This window comes from Diaphorina citri, unplaced genomic scaffold (genome assembly GCF_000475195.1).
Source record: "Diaphorina citri unplaced genomic scaffold, Diaci psyllid genome assembly version 1.1 scaffold312, whole genome shotgun sequence".
NCBI classification, from domain to species: Eukaryota; Metazoa; Arthropoda; class Insecta; order Hemiptera; family Psyllidae; genus Diaphorina; species Diaphorina citri.
In genome coordinates, this window is record NW_007377747.1 from 209,705 (window position 1) to 235,369 (window position 25,665).

The following is a 25,665-nucleotide window of genomic DNA, read 5'->3' on the forward strand; positions in this document are numbered from 1 at the left end:
ACAAACCACAACATACACAGGTTGGCCGAACTTTAGGTTTACAAAGCAAAATAAATGGAAGGTAATTTAAAATAACAAAGACTATTCATATTAATGCTAGGATCTTGAGTGGATAAACACTCTCAATTTAATCTTCTCATTCATAATACAATAAAACAAACAATGAAAGTAAGGTTTGGAAATCCTAACAAGTCCTAATTCTCATTCATACTGAGCAAATAATAGTTTGGTGGTATTTTGTCTGGAGAAATATTCAGGGTGGTCGTGTGAAACGATCCTTACGGGTCCTCGAAGCGAAGGCCCAATGTGGCCCAAAGTCTATTGTGAATGGCTGAATGTTGAGCAACCTAAGAGAAGAAATTGGCCGATTTGTTGATTGGTCTTTGTGAACTCCGTCCCTTTGCAGTTTATTTATTTATTTTTTAGGTTTTATAGGGGGAACTTACTGAGGTCTTATCGTCCCGAAATCGAAAAGAAAGGAAGACAAGATCGGAGGAAGTCAGCCGTTCCGAAAACGAACCCTATCTGTCGGGGATAAAGTTGGCCCAGACAGATGAGGTTCGTTTATGGTTGAACCCACGACCTGACCTCACCCTCCAAGCTAACTAGACTGACCTAATCTTATACATACCACACTGTCTACACATAAGAAGTGTACATCCACACACACATCAGTGTCATGTGGGTGTACATTACAATAAGCCATGGCGAGAACATTGAATGCTCACCAAATCTACTCTGAATGCTCACAAGTTATACCTCACCAAATCTACACAATGGGTCCATCTTACTCACCAAACCTACACACACCTACTCCTCCCGAAAATCCAGCTACTTCCCGAAACCGAGAGACTCAGCACTGGCGGACATACATCCTACCCAGCCACAGGATTTTAGGATTTAGGGGCCCCAAATTTAGTAATATTCACACTAATATAATGATAGTGCGATCCAGTAGCCTCCGTGGCCGAGTGTGATCACACTCGGCTTGCATGCAGGAGGTCCGGGTTCGATTCCCGGCGGGGCCGAGGTTTTTTCGTTCGGCTCTGTGCTTGAAGTTCGGGGTGCACTCAGCCTTGTGAGAACAATTGAGTAGCTACTTTAATCGAGTAGCGACCAGTGGCAGCATTACCAGAGTAAAAAGAAAAATTATAGACATGTCAGAAATAGTAAAGGAGGCTCTTAGTAATGCTGTGATATCCACACAAATTGTGAAGAAGCTCTCAGCTTCACCACAAAGAAATCATGATTTAGAATATAATCATTGTGCGATCCTAATGAACCGTGTACTTTCCCCTGTGTTTCAGATATTCTTCAGGTCGAGTGTGCTTCCCCAATTGGAGGCGGAGAGAGACAAGAAGCTGAGTTCTCGCGTCATTGAGTTCCAGGCAAGATGTCGGGGCTATTTGGCGAGAAAGCATTTGGCTAAACTCAAGGTAATTGGCTGAAAAGTGGTAATAGGGGATTTTTTAGGGGTTTAAATGCGACTGTGAAATCTAAGATCTTTTGGGACGGGGGTTTCAGCATCCATCCGGCAATAAGCTACCTCACTCAGCCTCAGTAGGCCCGGGAAAAGCCAGCAAATCGGATACTAACCACGCGCAACGTTGCTTTATTTCAGGCTTTAAACTACTTTAAAGTAACTCTTTTCTTTTAAGAGGTTTAATGAGGGAACTGTAACTGCTAGCGTCTTATCGTCCCAAAATCGAAGAGAGAAGGAAGACAGGATAGGAGAAAGCCAGCCGTTCAGAGAACGAACATTATGCCGACCTCTCACGCTGTCTGACAGACCTATGTCTGAAGTTTTTTCTGCCACACACGTTCTGACGGTCCGAGCGTGAGTGGCCGGTATTAATTGTTTAGAATAGCTTAACCCCACACACAAAAACCCACTCCGAAACTTAGGTGTAGGGACAAACGGCCCTAAAGAATGGGTTAAGCTACTACGAATCTACGAACTGTTTTATAATAAAATCCGCCCCGGGCGGGAATCGAACCGGCAAGTAACTCTTCATTTAATTGTTGTCAGGTTCAAGATGTGGCTGTCCGGTGTATTCAGAGAAATGTTCGCAAGTTCATGGATGTACGAGATTGGAGCTGGTGGCGTTTATACCTCAAGATAAATCCTCTACTCAATGTACATCGTACGGACCAGGAACTCCAAGCCAAGTCGGTAAGTACCAAAAAAAAAAAAAAAAAAAAAAAGACCCGCCTCCAGTGTTTTACAAACACAGGGACATCACCCTACCCCCACACACAAAAACCCACTCCGAAACTTAGGTGTAGGGACAAACGGCCCTAAAGAATGGGTTAAGCTACTACGAATCTACGAACTGTTTTATAATAAAATCCGCCCCGGGCGGGAATCGAACCGGCAAGTAACTCTTCATTTAATTGTTGTCAGGTTCAAGATGTGGCTGTCCGGCGTATTCAGAGAAATGTTCCCAAGCTCATGGATGTACGAGATTGGAGCTGGTGGCGTTTATACCTCAAGATAAATCCTCTACTCAATGTACATCGTACGGACCAGGAACTCCAAGCCAAGTCGGTAAGTACCAAAAAAAAAAAAAAAAAAAACTGGACTCGTCTACAGTGTTACCAAATCCGTGGTACATCATCGTACCTTCCTTTATAAGGACCTTTACCTCAGAAAATGGCCGGTTTTATTTATGCCACACTGTACGAGTAAAGAAAGGCGCCTTCTGATTGGTTCAAAGGTTTTCGCACCTGTGCCATCCAGCTTTCTTTTTTTTTAATTTGTACAGACTGTAAGCACCTAGGTGTACTACTATGTACGTACATGTACTACCATTGTACCAATCATTCCCATTATTATTTCTATCCTACATAGTATGTAGGATGTACATAGTATACTCCATCCTAGTATTACAAGTTAATAGTCGCTTCTCTTATTACCGGGCTATTGTATAGTTCGATTGTTCCAATCTCCGGACGCTTTACGTTCCCATCCCATGTGTTCTTAACCCTTGGTAGCGGTAGACGGTCGCCTGGTAAGCGAGAGAACGCGGGTTCAAGCCTCCACCGAGGCACGGAATTTAGTCCTCTTAAAAGTGGACCACAAGAAAGCTCGAGTGCCACTATCTGTTTAGGTCACGCTTCAGTCACAGTTCAATGATTTTTTTTTAAAGAGGTTTGATAAAAGGAACTGTAACTGTCAAGGTCTTATCCGGCCCGAAAGCGAAGAGAGAAGGAAGACAGGATAGGAGAAAGCCAGCCGTTCCGAGAACGAACATTATCCCTTCAGGTTAAAATCCGAAAGAGGTTTGAGAAAAGGAACTGTAACTGCTAAGGTCTTATTCGGCCCGAAAGCGAAGAGAGAAGGAAGACAGGATAGGAGAAAGCCAGCCGTTCCGAGAACGAACATTATCCCTTCAGGTTAAAATCCGCCCGGTGAGGTCCCCACTCAGGCTGGGTTAATGTGAGGAAACTTATAGCTGTTTGCCAAATGAAGAGTAAAACCGCCGTCAATAAGAACCTTGGTTATACATACAGTGATTTTAAACTTCTAGCGCACGAATAGGCAAGCGTTAACTCTTGGTTGTAACAATTAGGTATAATAACACAACGGCGTCATTTGTATATCTCTAATTCTCTATTAATTACATCTTTTTTTCACACCGCTTCATTTTGCCGTATTTCCCCATTCTCAATCATTGTATGTTCTTGTAGCCAGAAAGGTAGCGCGTCTGCCTTGTCGTCACTGAAAACCTTGGTTATACAGTGATTTTAAACCTCTAGCAAACGAATAGGCAAGCGTTAACTCTTGGTTGCAACAATTAGGTATAATAACACAACGGCGTCATTTGTATATCTCTAATTCTCTATTAATTACATTTTTTTTTTTTTTTCACACCGCTTCATTTTGCCGTATTTCCCCATTCTCAATCATTGTATGTTCTTGTAGCCAGAAAGGTAGCGCGTCTGCCTTGTAAGCGCTAGGTGGCGGGTTCGATTCCCGCCCGGGGCAGATTTTATCCTAAAGAGGTAAGGTTCGTTATTGGAACGACTAACTTTTTCTTATCCTGTCTCCCTTCTCTCTTCGATTTCGGAACGACAAGACCTCCATTTCTCCGTTGTTAAACTGTAGTCCACACATTGTCGACGCCGTCGGTCGATGTCGACTGAACCGTCCACACTCCCTCGATAACATAGATACATCTCGTCAGTCGACGGCCTATTGACTATGTTTGGACACACCCTTAAAATTCCCTCTATCAAACCTCCTAAATTAAAACATTGTTGTTTGATTTCCTACAGGAAGAACTCGAGGCGTTGAAATCCAAACTGGAAAAGCTGGAAGTGGAACGGAATCTGCTCAAACAGGACAACACGCGACTGGAAACCAAGGTGAGTCTTTTCAGAAGGTCCTGGATGTCCAGCGGGAGTAAAAAATTGTACTCGATATTTTGATTCTATTTTTTCCATTTCTATGGTGCTATCAACCTTTTTGGTGCTATTGACCTAAAAAGTTTTGTTTTTTGTCATTTTTACAAAAATAGTAATATGTAATAAAAAAATAAATAATAATAATAGACAAAAATTCGCGAGTTCCTTCTGCCGTGGAATTAAAGGGACCGCATAAAGGAACTAAAGGAAAAATTATCTCTTTAAATTTCGAGTTCACTTCATTCGTTCAGTAAAAATTGGCACCTAAATGAACAGTCGAATATATCAAACTGAAGCCGGTTCCGTTATTTCTATATATCTATATGATATATAATATATTTGTACTTAATATACAGGTCTATATAATTTCTATATGATATGTAGTTATGTACGTATAATGTGAGGAGCAATTGACACCAATCTGGTTTCTCCGATATCTTCTATTGACGCCAAATATGCAGCATTTATATGAATGATGGATGTATTTCCCATGCATTATTGATGTACCTAGATACCTAAACATATATATACCTATTACCTATGTTTGTTTTACATGTCTTGGCGTGCATATATGAGGGCGTGTATTGAATTATTGGCATGTTTTGCATGACAATAACACGAAGTATGACAGGGAACTGTGAATCTGCCCAATAATGTGAACTGACCAAATGACCTAGTCTAGTAATTCAGGTGTCGCCATTTGAGGAATTTATGGTGGCTCATTTATGTCCTTGAACTGGGGAAAAAACTGAACTCCAACTTACAACACCTTACTACCATTTGGGAGATCTATCCAATGAAACATGCCAACAATTTGAATAGATCTCCCTCTCTCCCCCCTTTTCCTTCTCCTCTCCTCCTCCCCCTCTTCCTCCTCCCTCCCCCCTCTTCCTTCTCCTTCCCCCCTTCCACTCTTCCTTGTCCTCTCCTCTTCTTTCTCTCTCTCTCCTCCTCCTCTCCTCTTCCTTCTCCCTCTCCTCTTCTTCCTTCCTCTCCTCTTCTCCCTTCCCCTCTTCCTCTGTCTGTGTATTCAAGTGATGCATAAAAATTTGGCACAAGAATACTGTGGATGCTGCCCCCCCCCCCTCTCTCTCTCCTCCCTCCCTAACTGTGAATGTGCCCAGTAATGTGAACTGACCAAATGACCTAGTCTAGTAATTCAGGTGTCGCCATTCGAGGAATTTATGGTGGCTCATTTATGTCCTTGAACTGGGGAAAAAACTGAACTCCAACTTACAACACCTTACTACCATTTGGGAGATCTAGATGGAAATACATATGTATCGGTGCCGGTATAACAGGCAGGTAGGTACGTAAGGCGTTGTCTCGTTGATCGGTCGAAGTGAGATCTAAGTTTTCACTCGACAAATTTTGCCTTTGGTTTGTCCGCCTTTATTATCCTCTTGTCTGTTTTCTTCTTCTTTTTTCCTTCGCATTTTCCCGTGTTCTGACAGGGTCAACCTTTTTTGTTAGCCTCCTAACCCTGGGGTGATTGTTGTGGACTGACATTTGGTAATTTCCTTCATGATAACCACACTGCCTTCACGTGACGTGATAGTAGTGTGGCTGTCCTAAACGAAATTATCTACAATATTATGGGAAAACTTTGAACTTAATCTTTCTGGCTCCCTATGAGCTCACGTGACGTGATAATAGTGTGTTTCTACCTGCACTTGCATTATTTTATCTTATTCGTTCAGCAAACCAAATGCATACCTGGTATTCTATCTTATTGGTGCCTTACATCTGCTCCATATATGTTGTATAAGATGGAAATACATATGTAACGTGTAACGGTGCCGGTATAACAGGCAGGTAGGTACGTAAGGCGTTGTCACGTTGATCGGTCGAAGTGAGATCCAAGTTTTCACTCGACAAATTTTGCCTTTGGTTTGTCCGCCTTTATTATCTTCTTGTCTGTTTTCTTCTTCTTTTTTCCTTCGCTTTTTCCCGTGTTCTGACAGGGTCGACGTTTTTAGCCTCTTAATCAGCCCTGGGGTGATTGTTGTGGACTGACATTTGGTAATTTCCTTCATGATAAACACTGCCTTCACGTGACGTGATAGTGGTGTAGCTGTCCTAAACGAAATTATCTACAATATTAACTTTGAACTTTATCTTTCTGGCTCCCCATGAGCTCACGTGACGTGATAATAGTGTGTTTCTACCTGCACTTGCATTATTTCATCTTATTCGTTCAGCAAACCAAATGCATACCTGGTATTCTATCTTATTGGTGCCTTACATCTGCTCCATATATGTTGTATCTGGATCTGAAGGAAGTAATACGTGTGTTTATTTTATCTTATTCGTTCAGCAAACCAAATGCATACCTGGTATTCTATCTTATTGGTGCCTTACATCTGCTCCATAGGTTCCCTGCTTAATGCACTACGCTAAATTTTATGACTTCACTTGGACTCGAACCACCAACCTCCAAATTCGAAGTCCACCGCGCTAACCACTACACCACTGAGGTTGGTAAAAAAAAAAATGTAATATGACGGCCTTTGATGAAACCGGCATCGGCACGGAAAGTAATGTAAAGTATTTTATGCAGAGTCAAGTTTCTTTCAATTAGTGTACGTTCACCGGTAGTCCAGACCACTTTGTCAACAAGGTAGGTGGGCCAGGCTGATGGCAAATAGGAAGACAGCATCCTATTTGTCACAAGAGACAGCGACACAAACATCCACTCTGTTTCCAAATACACTTTGATGTATTTCTCCAAATCCGTACTTAGCACACACGTATGTAGTTACTTCCTTCAGATCCAGATACAACATATATGGAGCAGATGTAAGGCACCAATAAGATAGAATACCAGGTATGCATTTGGTTTGCTGAACGAATAAGATAAAATAAACACACGTATGTAGTTACTTCCTTCAGATCCAGATACAACATATATGGAGCAGATGTAAGGCACCAATAAGATAGAATACCAGGTATGAATGGCGGGTTTCACCGATGACTTGATTGGAGATTTCAGTATTTCACTGACAGGAGAGAGCCATTAAGATACTTCTATAATTATTTGAAGGAGTTACCTAAAAGTGTTTTGCAAATGATTCAAAATTATTTTCAACTCCTTGAAATCTAGCTTTTGCAACTCGCACTTAAAGACCTTTCGTAGATCTGTAATGTCTGTATCATTTTCAAAGGTTTGGGTTTTCAGGCTTTGCACACTGAGAAAAAACTAGGGTGCCCGAAGCCCAATCGGGTGACTGGGTTCCGGCACCCTAATATTGAACTGTATATCGGGGAGCTGGACACTAAAATATAGCATTCCAACAACCTAAATCAAGATAAGTAACCCACAATAATGGAGTTCTTCTCCCTAAACTTTTGGCACCCTGTCTTCATTTTTTTCTTACTTTCTCTCTTCCAATGGGAAAGAGGTTTTATCTTTTTGGTGACTCCTTTTTTGCAAAAATTAAAAAAAAAACTCCCTTCAGTAAAATCTCCAATCGAGTCATTGGTGAAGCCCGCCGTGACTCACTTACGTCACCTCATGACTCTTCTTCTTATATTTGACTCACGTTTCGATATTGACCGTGCACGCAGAATTTTGACCTTCATTTAGAAGCGTGGTACATAGTTTCTTGTCTATTTTAAACATTTTCACGCCTTTCTGCTTTTCTCTTCGTCTTGCGTTGTTCTTTCAACCTGTCTCGTTGGCGTAGTGGTCAAGACGATCGCCTGCTGAATAAGAGGGCGCGGGTTCAATCCGCGTCGTGGCATGGAATTATCTTCATTTGTTTGAGAATTTGACCACATAATAATGAAGCTCTAAGGGTTAGATGTTAGAGAACGCTTCCGGTGTTAACCTCGCCTAGTGGTTACCTTCCTCTCAAGAGTCTATTATTATTATTATTTCGGCCGGGATTGAACCAACGCATATCTGATTACCAGGCGAGCGTCTTGACCACTACACCATTTTCAGTCATCTTGAAGGTACTGACAATGAACTGAGGTCTGATTCTCAGGCGTATTTCACATGACTGATTAGTTCTGCCTAGTATAGAATGTATACTGAAATGTGATAATGTGATATGGTTATGTTTTGAGATCAGTGTCGCACCGTGTTGTATCCTTCTTGAAGGATACCAGCCTGAAATTTCCCTTGCTAAAGAAATAGCCAAAGAGTGAAAAGGCGTCCCACTCGTAAAAATTTTGTAGCCAAAACCAAATCTCAGCCCAAAGCAATCATCCCAGGGCTGAATAAAAGAGGCTGACGAAGAACGCCGACCCCGTCTGTACACGGGAAAAAGCGAAGAATCTGAGCTTTAGTCAATGTCGACTGATTTCGGTCGCCTAAAGTGAAGGTTTCTAGTTTATGTAGACTGAAGTGCACAGGCACCTTTAGTCGACACAAACTTGAGCTATTCTGCTAAAGTTTTTTTTTTTTTTTTTTTTTTTTTTATACCTATTATTGTTTGTTCTGTCTTATTGAAAAATAAAGTCATAAAAAAAAAAAAAAAGTTTTATACGAGGAGGGTTCCGCTCAAAGTTTATTGAGCTCGAGATTGAATTGTTCTGAAGAATAAAATAAGATAGAAAGTAGAAAGCGGTCCTTGAAATCCAGCACTGCCTCCAAAGTGCCAAACAAGCACAATAGAATAGACTAGAATGGAATAGAATATAGAAACATCATCATATTAACACCCCAGAAGTAACATCAACAATAACAAGGGTACAGTTTCAGTTGTAGGAGCTATTGGAAACATATTTGCAGTACATCCTAGCCAATGCATTGGAATATTGATGGGAACTCGTCAATATGAGAGGTTCTGTACTGAATGCAAGAAAAAAGAGTTGTCCTGCTTTAAGGTGTGTTATGGCAATACAAAGTCCTATTTTTTTTAGGAGGTTTGATAGAGGACACTGTAACTGCCGAGGTCTTACGTCCCGAAATTGAAGAGAGAAGAAAGGATAGGATAGAAAATCTCCAGCCGTTCCGAAACGAAACCTTATCTGGTTAGAAAAAGTCCGCCCCGGGCGGTAATCTCTCCCGCGATCTAACAGTTTACAAGGCGCTGCCCTGCAAGCTAACTAGGCTGGTAAAGGTTCCAAACTCACTTCGTCCGTTCAAAAAGTGAAAAATTCGCTTTTTGTGAAAGATGAAAGAGGACAACATTTTGGTGACAGGCGGTCAATCATCAAGTTTGAAAACTCGAACTGATAGAAAATGACAGACGTACGTAGCCGGCTTCTGAACTAAATTGTTTGTGAACATACAGAAAGACATACGGACCCCACGGCTTTACAATCTATCTGTGTACAGAGAGAAAAAAAATATGGTGAAACATAAACATTAAACACAATGTTGGAAACAGAAAATTGTAAGATAAATACAAACATGTAAAGATAATGTAATAAATTACATGTGTAAAAAGTAAAAAAAAACCTTAATGAAAATTAAAAAAGTGGTTACTAAGGGAGAAAAGGAGGAGAGAGTGGGAAGGGAGCGAGGAAAGAGAGGGAGAGGGAGAGAGAGCGAAGGAGGGAGATAAAGAGAGAGAGAGAGAGAGAGAGAGAGAGAGAGAGCGAGCGAGAGAGAGCGAGAGCGAGAGAGAGAGAGAGAGAGAGAGAGCGAGAGCGAGAGAGAGAGAGAGAGAGAGAGAGAGAGAGAGAGAGAGAGAGAGAGTTGCAGTGAGCGTCATGGCAGGTCCATACATGTCAGCTGCGTTGCCCATATAATGCGTCAGTAAATAGTGGCGTGGACTGTAGACCTCCCGGGTCTACTGTAGACCTCTGACCATGCTCGGAGACTGTGTCCAATAGTCTCTTAGCATGCCCAAGGGCCTATAAACATTTCAATTTTCAACATGAACGATGTATCTAAAGACCAGCCAATCACTATCAGAGGTAGACCTGACAGGTTCGGCTGAAAAGGTCCGCCTGATACCTGAGGAGCACACACACTATCATTTAGACCTGACAGGTACGGCTGAAAAGGTCCGTCTGCTGGTCTGTCAGGTATACCTGATGAGCACATACACTATCAGTTAGAACTGACTCTATCAGGTATATCTGATGGTGAGTGGCTGGCCTAAGGGAATTCTAAAGTGCACCGTAATTTTCAAGTGCATCTTCAGAGTTTTGTCAAAACTCCAGTCTCCAGTGCTCATTGTAGCATTGTAATATTTTTCCTCGTTCCATCAGATCAGACGCACCACTGGCCCTGGCCACTTTTGCCGATTTTGGACGTCAGCCCAAGCCGATGTTAATTTTAATTTAATTCCTATGTTTTTTCAAAGGGAAATCGTCAAGATAAAATTTGGCACTCACTTCCCTCGTTCGATAAGCATAACTATAAGAATAAGTGATGCATCACCCTATTGACCTGAGACATACATGTATAAATTGGCGTGATAAGTAACGTGCCGCTAATACTCGGTAAAACTCTCTGATAACATAAACAATGCATACTTTGGTCTTCAGTTTACAATAGACTTATTGTTCAGTGTAAATACATACTATTATTAATTATTTGTCTAAATACTTGGTAAGGACGACGTACTAGTAAAAACGCGTGGGATGCTTGAAGTCATCCAGATTGTATTGAAGTAGATACCATAAAATTTAGCGCAGAGCATTAAGCAGGGAACGACATTTGTGACAAGCATTTATGCTTAACACAATTAAAATTTCTTTCTCTTCTTTCTATATTACATTTTTCAAGTCGGTTGCTACATTTTTCCAGTTAGTTGCTACATTTTTTCCAAAAAATTGCTACTTCTATTACTGCCGCATTTTCCAGGATGAAGTCTTTTCCTATGCTCGAGAAGTCAGAAGTTGGCATTTAGTCTGACATAGTGTCATCTGTGATACGCACTGGAGTTCTATGTATAGGTTGCTAAGTAGAAGATGTCATTGTTTAGGATTTATGCGTATGTTTACATTCATGGCTTGGAATTTTGACTCACCAGTTTGAAATATTATCGACTTCAAAAAAATCGCTACTTCGATTACTGCCGCATTTTCCAGGATGAAGTCTTTTCCTATGCTCGAGAAGTCATAAGTTGGCATTTAGTCTGACATAGTGTCATCTGTGATACGCACTGTAGTTCTATGTATAGGTTGCTGAGTAGAAGATGTCATTGTTTAGGATTTATGCGTATGTTTACATTCATGGCTTGGAATTTTGACTCACCAGTTTGAAATATTATCGACTGATGGCGGGTTTCACCGATGACTTAATTGGGGATTTCACTGATAGGAGAGAGCCATTAAGATACTTATATATTATTTGAAGGAGTTAAAAGTGTTTTGCAAATGATTCAAAATTATTTTGAACTCCTTCAAATCTAGCTTTTGCCCCTCGCATTTAAAAATGATACAGAGCTTTCGTAGATCTGTAATGTCTGTATCATTTTCAAAGGTTTGGGTTTTCAGGCTTTGCGCACTGAGAAAAAACTAGGGTGCCAGAAGCCCAATCGAGTGACTGGGTTCCGGCACTCTAATATTGAACTCTATATCGGGAAGCTGGACACTAAAATATAGCATTCCAACAACCTAAATCAAGATAAGTAACCCACAATAATGGAGTTCTTCTACCCTAAACTTTTGGCACCCTGTCTTCATTTTTTTCTTACTTTCTCTCTTCCAATTGGAAAGAGGTTTTATCTTTTTGGTGACTCCTTTTTTGCAAAAATTTAAAATAAACTCCCTTCAGTAAAATTTCCAATTGAGTCATTGGTGAAGCCCGCCGTGACTCACGTCACCTCCTGACTCTTCTTCTTATATTTGACTCACGTTTCGATAGTGACCGTGCACGCAGAATTTTGACCTTCATTTAGAAGCGTGGTAGTTTCTTGTCTATTTTAAACATTTTCACGCCTTTCTGCTTTTCTATTCGTCTTGCGTTGTTCTTTCAACCTGTCTCGTTGGCGTAGCGGTCAAGACGATCGCCTGTTGAATAAGAGGGCGCGGGTTCAATCCGAGTCGTGGCATGGAATTATCTTCATTTGTTTAATAATGAAGCTCTAAGAGTTAGATGGTAGAGAACGCTTCCGGTGTTAACCTCGCCTAGTGGTTACCTTCCTCTCAAGAGTCTATTATTATTACTTCGGCTGGGATTGAACCAACGCCTATCTGATTACCAGGCGAGCGTCTTGACCACTACACCATTTTCAGTCATCTTGAAGGTACTGACAATGAACTGAGGTCTGATTCTCAGTAGAAAGTAGAAAGCGGTCCTTGAAATCCAGCACTGCCTCCAAAGTGCCAAACAAGCACAATAGAATAGACTAGAATGGAATAGAATAGAAACAATCATATTAACACCCAGAGTAACATCAACAATAACAAGGTACAGTTTCAGTTGTAGAGCTATTGGAAACATATTTGCAGTACATCCTAGCAATGCATTGGAATATTGATGGGAACTCGTCAATATGAGAGTTCTGTACTGAATGCAAGAAAAGAGTTGTCCTGCTTTAAGGTGTGTTATGGCAATACAAAGTCCTATTTTTTTTTAGGAGGTTTGATAGAGGACACTGTAACTGCCGAGGTCTTATCGTCCCGAAATTGAAGAGAGAAGAAGGATAGGATAGAAAATCTCCAGCCGTTCCGAAACGAACCTTATCTGGTTAGAATAAAGTCCGCCCCGGGCGGTAATCTCTCCCGCGATCTAACAGTTACAAGGCGCTGCCCTGCAAGCTAACTAGGCTGGTAAAGTTCCAAACTCACTTCGTCCGTTCAAAAAGTGAAAATTCGCTTTTTGTGAAAGATGAAAGAGGACAACATTTTGTGACAGGCGTCAATCATCAAGTTTGAAAACTCGACTGATAGAAAATGACAGACGTACGTAGCCGGCTTCTGAACTAAATTGTTTGTGAACATACAGAAAGACATACGGACCCGGCTTTACAATCTATCTGTGTACAGAAAGAAAACAATATGGTGAACATAAACATTAAACACAATGTTGGAACAGAAGATTGTAGATAAATACAACATGTAAATAATGTAAAAAGTTAAAAAAAAAAAAAAAACTAATGAAAATTGAAAAAGTGCTTACTAAGGGAGACAAAGGAGGGGAGAGAGTGGGAAGGGCGAGGGAAAGAGAGGGAGGGGAGGGATAAAGAGGGAGAGAGAGCGAGAGAGAGAGAGAGAGAGAGAATACTATTATTAATTATTTGTCTAAATACTTGGTAAGGACGACGTACTAGTAAAAACGCGTGGGATGCTTGAAGTCATCCAGATTGTATTGAAGTAGATATAGTCATTATGGAGTGTTACCAAGACTGTTCTTAGTTTAATTAGGTAGTGTGGTCTGATTGTTTGAAGTGCTTTGACCGATGTGTCACTTGCCTAGAAGTGGATATGTTCGTAAGTGATTTAAAGAGAAAGTTTTCGAGTAAAATAATAAAATATACCTTCCTTTTTTTTGGGGGGGGGGGGGGAGCGTCATGGCAGGTCCATACATGTCAGCTGCGTTGCCCATATAATGCGTCAGTAAATAGTGGCGTGGACTGTAGACCTCCCGGGTCTACTGTAGACCTCTGACCATGCTCGGAGACTGTGTCCAATAGTCTCTTAGCATGCCCAAGGGCCTATAAACATTTCAATTTTCAACATGAACGATGTATCTAAAGACCAGCCAATCACTATCAGAGGTAGACCTGACAGGTTCGGCTGAAAAGGTCCGCCTGATACCTGAGGAGCACACACACTATCATTTAGACCTGACAGGTACGGCTGAAAAGGTCCGTCTGCTGGTCTGTCAGGTATACCTGATGAGCACATACACTATCAGTATCGCTTTTTGTGAAAGATGAAAGAGGACAACATTTTGTGACAGGCGTCAATCATCAAGTTTGAAAACTCAACTGATAGAAAATGACAGACGTACGTAGCCGGCTTCTGAACTAAATTGTTTGTGAACCTGAACATACAGAAAGATATACGGACCCGGCTTTACAATCTATCTGTGTACAGAGAGAAAAAAATATGGTGAACATAAACTAAACACAATGTTGGAACAGAAGATTGTAGATAAATACAACATGTAAATAATGTAAAAAGTTAAAAAAAAAACTAATGAAAAAGTGGTTACTAAGGGAGAAATGGGGGGAGAGAGTGGCAAGAGCGAGGGAAAGAGAGGGAGGGGAGGGATAAAGAGAGAGACAGAGAAATAAAGAGAACATAGGGAGAGAGAGAGAGAGAGAGAGAGAGAGAGAGAGAGAGAGAGAGAGAGAGAGAGAGAGAGAGTGTTGCAGTGAGCGTCATGGCAGGTCCATACATGTCAGCTGCGTTGCCCATATAATGCGTCGGTAAATAGTGGCGTAGACTGTAGACTTCCCGGGTCTACTGTAGACCTCTGACCATGCTCGGAGACTGTGTCCAATAGTCTCTTAGCATGCCCAAAGGCCTATAAACATTTCAACATGAACGATGTATCTAAAGGCCAGCCCATCACTATCAGAGGTAGACCTGACAGGTTCGGCTGAAAAGGTCCGCCTGATACCTGATGAGCACACATACACTATCATTTAGACCTGACAGGTACGGCTGAAAAGGTCCGTCTGCTGGTCTGTCAGGTATACCTGATGAGCACATACACTATCAGTTAGAACTGACTCTATCAGGTATATCTGATGGTGAGTGGCTGGCCTAAGGGAATTCTAAAGTGCACCGTAATTTTCAAGTGCATCTTCAGAGTTTTGTCAAAACTCCAGTCTCACTCACTGAAGCATTGTAATATTCCTCCACGTTCCATCAGATTAGACGCACCACTGGCCCTGGCCACTTTTGCCGATTTTGGACGTCAGCCCAAGCCGATGTTAATTTTAATTTAATTCCTATGTTTTTTCCAAACATCTTAGAAAGAGAAATATTATACACATAAAAAAACGTTCGGGAGAAAATTTTAAAATGTGCAATTTGAAATAACTCGTTTTTATTTTACCTATGTTGTTTTTTTTATCGTCCATGCATTTGTAGCACAAAATTAAAGTTAGATGCAATCAAGGCTCGTTGTTTTTTTGCATAGTAACAAAATTGAAATAGGGAAATTCATTAACATTTATAACAAATTCGAGTTCCAAGCAATTGGATGTATTTTTTAAATTTAAATAAAATCTGGCGTTGTGTTTTTATTAAAATTTTCGGTGAATAGTTCCAAATTAATCAGTCCTAATTAAGTAGATTTTTCGCGAAAACAAGTTTTAATAAGAACCCTAGTTGTGTGTGCTGCATTTTTTTGGTATCATAATTAGCCAGTTTTACTGCATTTTGCCAAACAGGAAATCATTCCGAAATCTACCTACACAATTTCACATTCAATTCGTCGTATTTTAGTGAAATAACCGAAAATTACGAGGCAGTCTTTGAAGTTTTTTCGAACAGTCAAAGAGGCACAAGGGATAAATAACATAATAATTAATGACATGAGATCATAAGACTATAAAAGCAATAAAAAATATTTAATTCGAACAAACACCCGTCCGAACTATCGAAAATTAAAAAAAAAAAAAAAAAAAAAAAAAAAAACAAAAATTTAGGGACCCCCTCCATTTTTTTTTAATTTCTTCATCCAATATCTAGGTACCTACTCAGTTTCATTTCAATTCATCGTATTTTAGTGAAAGAACCGAAAATTACGAGGAAAAAACGAGCAGTCTCTGAAGTTTTTCGAAATAGTCAAAGAGGCACAAGGAATAACAGGCTTTTCTTTAACTCATAATAGTAATAACTAATGACATAAGATCATAAGAATTTAAAAGTAATAAAACTTATTTAAATCCGAACTAACCCCCGTCCGAACTATCAAAAATTAAGAAGAAGAAAAAAAAAATAAATAAAATAAAATTAATGAGAAATCACGCACCTAAATAAATTTAAAAAAAATAATAATAATAAAATAAAATAAATCCATATCCAGCTCTCCCGCGCGCTATATTAAATTGATCCAAGTAGGTCATCCCAAGCGTGACAGTGTGACATCATGCCTACACCAAGCAGTGTTCTGAACTCCTCTTACTACACTCACAAACTTCACGGGAATCAGCCAAGTTTGCCCAAACCCGCGGTCAAGTCTCGGATCCGGTCCCGATCCACTTCTCCAGCCAATTCCTCATCCTCCTCCTCTTACTCCAACTACAACTATAGGAAACCGCCCAAGATCGAAATATCCTCCATCGGCGGAGGAAGTGACCGTGTCAAACGCTTTTCAAAGATCGATGGATCGTCGGGCGAAGAAGATTTGGCTTTGGACAGCAAGATCAACGCTTACCTGTCACGATCCTCTAATGTGACGACCAAATATCGAGCGCCTGATGTCAAAACTGACCTGACAAGCACGAGAAGAGATGGGGGTACCCCAAGGTTGAGTGTTGGGACCCCTCGAGTCTCCCATTTAGACGCTTCGTCTTGGGAGAGTACAGGAAAAGGCATATCTGTCCATCATGTGACAACCCCCGCCCACACCACTGTGCCAAAATCGACGCTCAGTGACCCCCCACCCCGATCACGGGAAGTGTCGCCTCCCAACATCACAGCCTCTACGCCACTGTCGAGGAAAATCGCCGAGTTCCTTCATCGAACCGATCACATCAGCGAGGAGTGGAAGAAACTGGGTGCCAAGAAAAACAACAAGACCAAGCCCGAGGGTCGTGCGGACAAAGTTCCCGCCAAGTCACAGTCTCACAGTCAAGATGAAACGAAATCTTCGAGGTGTAATTCTGGACTGTCAAATCGAGACGAAAGTAAATCGACAAGACCCGAGTCTCAACAATCTCACCGAGATACCCGCTCTGTGTCGAGACTTTCTACTGTTGACAACGAAAGCCAGACAAGACCCTTATCAAGACAATCCGAGCGGGACACGAGATCTGTGTCGAGACTTTCTACTGTTGGCAATGAGGAGTCGACACCTCCGTCGAGACATGGGGAAACGGATAAGGAACCAAGACCAGGATCTAGACAGGACAACTACAAAACTAGGGTAAGAGACCGCTAGGGAATGCGATTTGCACGGCCAGGCCATATTTAGCAACTTTCCCCTGATTTCTACTCGGAAAACCTTTACCTTTACACTCGATTCTATTTTGTTGGTAATGTTGGTATTTACCTACATTCCTCTGAATTCTATTCTGTTGTTTGCTGGTAAAAAGCTTACATTTATACCGCCCCCACACTATCATAGTGAAGATACGAACCGAACACACACTCATCACTTCTGTCAGGTGTCAGATGGTACTGATAGAATTTTCATCAGGCATTAGTTCTCCATCAGTTCGCCTCATAGACATGTTATTGCAAAAAGCTTACATTTATACCGCCCCCACACTATCATAGTGAAGATACGAACCGAACACACACGCATCACTTCTGTCAGGTGTCAGATGGTACTGATAGAATTTTCATCAGGCATTAGTTCTCCATCAGTTCGCCTCATAGACATGTTATTGCTGCCACACATCATCAGGCATACCTGACATCAGGTCTACCTGATAGTAAATGGCAGGCCTTAGATTCTAAAAATCAAGAACTTATTAAACCACTTACTGAACTTTGTCCACTTATCACCAAAAAAGTTGGAGTTTTAAATTTTCTTTTCTCCTTGTCTGTTTCAGTTGGGTGAAATCACGGAGGATTATGCGGACGAACATTCGACGGCAACTTTGGCTACAGAGAGACTCACTCATGAGAGTTCCGAACGGAGTCGACTCGAGAAGGAGTTGGCAGAGGCTCAGGTGAGCGTTAGGTAGCATGCAAAAAATAGATCTCACAAAGCAGGCCCTATGTACATAGACGATACTGACCAGAGTTTAGAATAGGTTTAAGTAAATGTAAGTAGTGCTTTATTTAGACTGTCAGCTTAGAACACGGAGATTTGTGTAAAGAGTGATCCACAAACTAATCAGTCAGTGAGTCAGATCTTAACTCCCCATACTCATAGTCCATAGGAAGTTGAGTGACTTAACAAGTTTTAGGGGCAGTCACTCACTCTCAGGTATCAGGTAGACCTGTTCAGGCGTACCAGACGACATGAGTTGGAGCGACGACTCGCTAATCTAGAAGACATGGGGGTCGCCACTCGTTCCGCGGAAGTGGAAACCAATCAGCGACTCAAGAAAGATCTCAAACGAACCAAAGCCCTGCTCAAGGTAAGAAATAGTTGACCGAACGAATAGGAGCAAGTGTTTTTTTTTATTCATAGTAGAAGTCTATTTTTCATGGCTGAAGCCTCTCGTTAAGATTGTATTTTGATGGAAGTTAATCTTATTGGATTTAGCTTAAGCTTGATTAATTTTAGCAGTATGACATTGAAAGCAAAAGCCATTTGTTGAGGATAAAGTCTGCCCTGGGTGGGAATCGAAGCCGCCACAAAGCAGGCGCGTTATCTTCCAATCTAACTAAGGTGGCTACTCTCGTCACTAAAAACCTTAGGCCAGCCACTCACTATCAGGTAGACCTGGCAGTGTGTATGTGCTCATCAGGTATCAGGTAGACCTAACAGACAGACCTGATCAGGTGTACCTGTCAGGTAGACACCTGACAGGTACACCTCTCATCTTAACCCTTTTCCAGGACACACAAACCATGCTGGTGCAATCCCGCCAGGACAATCCGAACAAGCTACTGGTGCGACAGTTGCGCAACCAGCTCGAGGACGCCGAAGTGTCGCGCAACGTTGCGACCAAGGCGCGCCAAACCATGGAGAGCGATCTGGCGGATGTTACTGTGCAACTAGAGGAAACCTCGCGGGCGAAATCCGAACTAGAAACGCGACTGAGTGCGGTGCTCAGGGAGAGGAGTCAGTTGCAGTCCCAACTCGATGAGAACGAGGAAGAAATGACTGAGGTAAGATTCGTGCACCAATGGGTTAATTTAGAAGAAGTAAGGTCCGTTCACCAATGGGTTAATTTAGAATAGAATATATCATGTTTATCCTGCCAGAATGATACTGAAGTCCCTTTACCCCAGCAGTCTAAACAAGCTCTCTCGCTTGATTTGAGTGATGAGGGGAGCGATGCAACGGGGGGAGAGGGAGACCTGTACAGGAAGAAATGGGAGCGAGCAATGCGCGAGTTGGAGTTCACCAAGCATCGACTCACGCAGCAACATCAGGATGACCTGGAACAGCTGGTGGGGTTGAGGAAGCAACTGGAGAAAAAGGTGAGATTATTATTATTATTATTATAATGATGAGAAAAAAAATGGAGCTTTTTTTTAAATCAAGCATTTTTTTTTTTTTCTTAGCAAGCATAATGTAGCCGGTCTACATTATGTTTGATAACATGACCATCCCGTAGTATGTCTCTTATCAGACTGGCGAAAACAACTCTTCCAATTTAGGACCTGAGTCAATATGATCAGTAGCAAGTAACCTGTGAAATATTTTGCAATCAAAATTCGAGTGCATTTTTTTTTTATCATAGAGAAATTTTGAGTGCAATTTTTTTTTTTTGCTATAGCGAAATTCCAGTGCAATTTTTTCGGCCTCTGATAAATCGAACCCAGAACCCTTCTGCTCAGGAAGCAAACGCTTTACCATTGAACTAACCGTGTGACCCTAGAATTTCAAATACAAAAGTAACCTGTGAAATATTTTGCAATCAAAATTCGAGTGCAATTTTTTTTTTATCATAGAGAAATTTTGAGTGCAATTTTTTTGCTATAGCGAAATTCCAGTGCAATTTTTTCGGCGTCTGATAAATCGAACCCAGAACCCTTCTGCTCAGGAAGCAAACGCTTTACCATTGAACTAACCGTGTGACCCTAGAATTTCAAATACAAGTTTTTTTAACAAGTAATTCAGTGAATTGTTGATCTTACTCGGAAAATCAATCACCCCAACATGTAAAGAGGAAAACATCTATAGATGTCGAACTGAAGGGAAATAGTCAAGATAAAATTTGGCACTCACTTCCCTCGTTAGATAAGCATAACTATAAGAATAAGTGATGCATCACCCTATTGACCTGAGACATAGGTACATAGTACTTGGCGTGATAAGTAACGTGCCGCTAATACTCGGTAAAAACTCTCTGATAACATAAACAATGCATACTTTGGTCTTCAGTTTACAATAGACTTATTGTTCAGTGTAAATACATACTATTATTTGTCTAAATACTTGGTAAGGACGACGTACTAGTAAAAACGCGTGGGATGCTTGAAGTCATCCAGATTGTATTGAAGTAGATATAGTCATTATGGAGTGTTACCAAGACTGTTCTTAGTTTAATTAGGTAGTGTGGTCTGATTGTTTGAAGTGCTTTGACCGATGTGTCACTTGCCTAGAAGTGGATATGTTCGTAAGTGATTTAAAGAGAAAGTTTTCGAGTAAAATAATAAAATATAAAATATACCTTCCTTTTTTTTGGGGGGGGGGGGAGTCAAAATAGGACATGTACTTTATTAAACCTTTATGCATAAAAAGAAATTTTGGTAACAATAACCTGCTAACAAAATTAATAATAATAATTTTATTGTCCGTGGGTCTTCTAAAAAAAATAATGTGTTTGTCTGTTCGTATTTTACGCCAAACCGTTCATCCGATTGCGATGAAACTTTGTCAACTTCTTGAAAATGGATGGGTGACCCAAGTTTTTTTTCCTTTTTTTTCTAATAATCTGTTTCTCTGTTTCGTTTCTCAGCTGTCCGATGCATACGAACAGATAGAAGAGCAGCGGAACGTCGCGGCTGAGTGGAAGAGGAAAGTGGCCCGAGTCAATTCGGAAATGAGCGACCAGCGCCTCCTTCTTGAAGAACAAAGCTCTCGGAACACTCTGCTTGAGAAAAAACAGAGGAAGTAAGTAGATCAGTGGGAAATAGACCTTCGGAGAGCAGAAAAAATGAAGAACTTGGGATTTTTTCTTTCTCTTTTATGACTCCTAAGAGGCATTTTTTAGATATAGAAAAAAACTGCTCTAGATCCCGAGATAAATCGATAGGTATTTGAAAAATATCGGTAAGTTTTAAAAAGCTATACCCAGATGTCACGTCAACTTCCTCAAGCGCCCTTGTATACTAGCGTTCACCGCGGAATCGAACCCACGACCTAGCGCTTACAAGGCACACGTGCTACCCTCCAAGCTAACTAGGCTGGTAGTTCCTAGCTTAGTTTATCTTTCGGATTATTTCAAAATTAGCCAAAACCAAATGTCAGCCCAAAGCAATCACGAAAAACGCCGACCCGGTCTGTACACGGTTTTTAGTGTACTTGTGACTGTTTTTAGTGTACTTGTGACTGTTTTTAGTGTACTTGTGACGGGACTCTAGGGTTTAATACTTGGGACTGAAATATCGGGACAACTTTTTCCAAGCTGACAGCCTTACTTATACTTATTGCTTCCTCACTCCTAGGTTCGATGCGGAGTATCAAATGCTGCAGGATGAACTCAGACAGGAACGAAATCAGAAGGAGAAAGCGTTGAGAGATAAGGAGCTCGCCCTGGGAGACAAATACACCATGGAACAGACTCTAAGTGTAAGACAGTGAACTTTTTCTAGCTTGGAGCAAGGTTCAAATATAAAGTGCAAGTGAATTTCTATCTTGAAACAAGATTTAAGGTCAAGTGAATTTCATGGAACAAACTTTGGGCGTGCCAGCCTAGTTAGCTTAGTTGGTAGTGCGTCTGCCTTGTAAGCGCTAGGCCGCGGGTTCGATTCCCGCCCGGGGCGGATTTTATCCTGATGGGATAATGTTCGTTCTCGGAACGGCTGGCTTTCTCCTATCCTGTCTTCCTTCTCTCCTCGATTTCGGGACGATAAGACCATAGCAGTTAAAGTTCCCTCTGTCAAACCTCTTAAAAAAAAAAAAAAAAAAAAAAAAAAAAAAAAAAAAAAAAAAAAACAAAAAAAATGGATAAAAGTTGCACGACTACACTTCCAATGCAACCGCAATGGCTCTGAAATGTTTCTTCCTCACCATCTCTCCTCAGGTATGGCTGTGTTACACGAAGTGCTGGGCATGTACCATAGCGGCGTGTTCAAGGACGGACAACTAGTCAGCAACAAATCTACCAACAAGCAAGACCTGAAGACAATTCGCGGCGATCAAATCACTTGGATAGATGGACGGGAAACGTATTGTTCAAATATCGGGAGACTTATATCCGAAGTGGACGCGATTCCCCCTTCAAAAACTAAAAAAAAAAAAAAAAAAAAAAAAAAAAAAAAAAAAAAACTTTGGGCGTGATTTAATTTCCATGTCATAATGTCAATATTTCACAAAACACCAGCGAAAAAAAAAAAAACACGAATATCGGTAACATTTGACACTTAAACAGGGGAAATAAAAAACCTGAAGATAATCTGTTGATCGAAATGAGCATCGTTTAAAATGCAAGTAACAAATGGTATCTTAAGACTAAAGGAAATTGAAATATCACATTGGTCTCAGGTAGGTACTATACTAAGCTTTGTGCAAACAATACAGTAAACTATATGATCTCTTCCCTCTTCTTCAGAGACAGAATAATTCTCATCAACTTCTTCTCCTTCCGATTTTCCACAGAGTCTAAAGTTGGAGCTGGAACTCAAAGACCAGAAGCTGTCCAGTCTAGCGCAAGAACTAGAAGAGCTCACATTCTCCGGTAACACGGAAGAAGAAGTGGCCAATCTGAAGAAGAAGAAACATGCCCTGGAAGCCAAGCTCGGTGACCAGGAGGAAGAACTGGATGAGCTAGCTGGACAGGTAAGTCAGGGAGCGGGGTTCGATTCCCGCCCGGGGAGAAACTTTATCCTAAATAGATTCGTATAAGCTTAACGCAAGTTTTAGGGCTGTTTCGGCACCCGGAGCGAATAGAGTGAGTGAGTGATAAGAACGAGAGGGAAATTGAAGGTGGAGATGAGGGATAAAGAGAATAGATTAGTTGCGCTTACTTGGGTGATGTTTCAAAGTCATAAATAAATCGTGAACTTTGACGTCACGGCATACGCTCCCGTAGGTGATGACGTCATAATTCATGACTCTGGCTTCGTTTGTTGGTGCGCAAGCGTTTCTGCGCATTTTGACGTGAAATCTGACGTCACAACTCTTTGAACTTTTTCATTGGAACGGAAATTGACGTAACATCTGACGTCACAACTCTTTGAACTTTTTCATTAGAACGGCAATGAAAAATTGAATTTTCGACCTTTCAAAGTTACTCTTTCGGAGTTTTGACCTCATATTTGGATTTTTCACAACTTTTTACGTAGGAATCGACCTTTAATTAATAATTTTTTCCCAATTGCAACTCCTCCATTCATTCTATTCGATTTATCTCTTCTCTTCCAGATACATATCGCGGACCAGACCCGAGTCTCTGGCACAGTTGGGGAAGCCCCCATCTACGGAATCCTCCACTGATGATCCTGACACTCCTGATGATCCTGTAGATAAGGATTCCCAGGATAGTGATGAAGAGGAAGAGGAGAGTTTCATGCTCTCTCAGAAACCTAATGAGCGGGAGCTGTGCTTGACTGCAGACAGAGTGGCAGAACCTACTGGGAACGGAAATTAAAAATTGAATTTTCGACCTTTTAAAGTTACTCTTTCGGAGTTTTGACCTCATATTTGGATTTTTCGCAACTTTTTACGTAGGAATCGACCTTTTATTAATAATATTTTCCCAATTGCAACTCCTCCATTCTCGAGAGAATGGGGGAAGGGGGAGAAGATTGGGTAGAACAACTCACTGTGTGAGAATCCTGCCATAAAGCCTTGGAGAAAAAAGATGAGAGGTAAATGACAGTAACTGGAAATCCTCTGTTCCAGGTACAAATGCTGGAGCAAGCCAAACTAAAGGTGGAAATGAATCTGGAACAAGTGAGGAAAGCTCATCGCAAGGAATTAGCCAGCAAAGACGAAGAACTGGAAGCCCTGAGGTGTTCCACCATGAAGAAAGTTAAAGGTAAGTAGCTCGTCATGTAGAAGGTCCCGAGTTCGATTCCCAGGGTTGACAAAAAAAAGTTACACTCGTATTTGGATCACAAATATTTCAACATTTGCAATGGGAAGTATTCAATTGTGTCTCCTCTCTCCCATCTGATAAGGGACATACTACGGAATATGGGCATGCTACGACACAGACCCATAATGTCCAATGTAGACGAATAGAATAGAATATACTTTGTTTATCCTGCTGGGATAGGACTGAAAAGTCCCTTTTCCCCTGCAGTCTAACCAAGGTCTTATATAATTTGACATATTATGGGGAGTACATTTTACAAATAATAAATGAAAAACACCTTGGTTGAATTAGTTTGTCCGTTTTTGTTCGCGCAACCAAAAAAATTTAGATCCGAAAAAAGAAGTGTAACAAAGATGTTTTGAACTTCAATCTGTTGTGTATTTTCAGCGCTTCAATCTCAACTGGAAAGCGAGCATGAATCGCGCACGGCGCTACTCCGGGAACGACCGGGCATGCTACACAGACCCATAATGTCCAATGTAGACGAACAGAATAGAATATACTTTGTTTATCCTGCTGGGATAGGATTGAAAAATCCCTTTTCCCCTGCAGTCTAACCAAGGTCTTATATAATTTCACAAATTATGGGGAGTACATTTTACAAATAATAAATGAAAAACACCTTGGTTAAATTAGTTTGTCCGTTTTTGTTCGCGCAACCAACAAAATTTAGATCCGAAAAAAGAAGTGTAACAAAGATGTTTGGTATAGTGAACTTCAATCTGTTGTGTATTTTCAGCGCTTCAATCTCAACTGGAAAGCGAGCATGAATCGCGCACGGCGCTACTCCGGGAGCGACATGAGTTGGAGCGACGACTCGCTAATCTAGAAGACATGGGGGTCGCTACTCGTTCCGCCGAAGTGGAAACCAATCAGCGACTCAAGAAAGATCTCAAACGAACCAAAGCCCTGCTCAAGGTAAGAAATAGTTGACCGAACAAACAGGAGCAAGTGTTTTTTTTTATTCATAGTAGAAGTCTATTTTTCATGGCCGAAGCCTCTCGTTAAGATTGTATTTTGATGGAAGTTAATCTTATTGGATTTAGCTTAAGCTGTTCGATTGATTAATGTTAGCAGTATGTCATTGAAAGCAAAAGCCATTTGTTGAGGATAAAGTCTGCCCCGGGTGGGAATCGAAGCCGCCACAAAGCAGGCGCGTTATCTTCCAATTCCAATCTAACTAAGGTGGCTACTCTCGTCACTAAAAACCTTAGGCCAGCCACTCACTATCAGGTAGACCTGGCAGTGTGTGTGTGCTCATCAGGTATCAGGTAGACCTGACAGACGGACCTGATCAGGTGTACCTGTCAGGTGTCTACCTGACAGGTACACCTCTCAT

At 41.1% G+C, this 25,665-nt stretch overlaps 1 protein-coding gene across 1 annotated transcript in view; it reads left to right on the plus strand.

The window, feature by feature from the left end:
• Positions 1 to 25,665, plus strand: part of LOC103507429 (unconventional myosin-XVIIIa) — a gene marked incomplete in the record, with an annotated part of 97,720 nt that overhangs the window by 56,807 nt on the left and 15,248 nt on the right. The window contains 12 exon segments of the mRNA XM_026822286.1: positions 1,308 to 1,436; positions 2,030 to 2,173; positions 4,279 to 4,368; positions 17,994 to 18,113; positions 18,381 to 18,527; positions 18,952 to 19,224; positions 19,351 to 19,539; positions 21,024 to 21,178; positions 21,733 to 21,856; positions 22,886 to 23,065; positions 24,131 to 24,266; positions 25,066 to 25,244. Coding sequence (XP_026678087.1) covers positions 1,308 to 1,436; positions 2,030 to 2,173; positions 4,279 to 4,368; positions 17,994 to 18,113; positions 18,381 to 18,527; positions 18,952 to 19,224; positions 19,351 to 19,539; positions 21,024 to 21,178; positions 21,733 to 21,856; positions 22,886 to 23,065; positions 24,131 to 24,266; positions 25,066 to 25,244 — 1,866 coding nt within the window.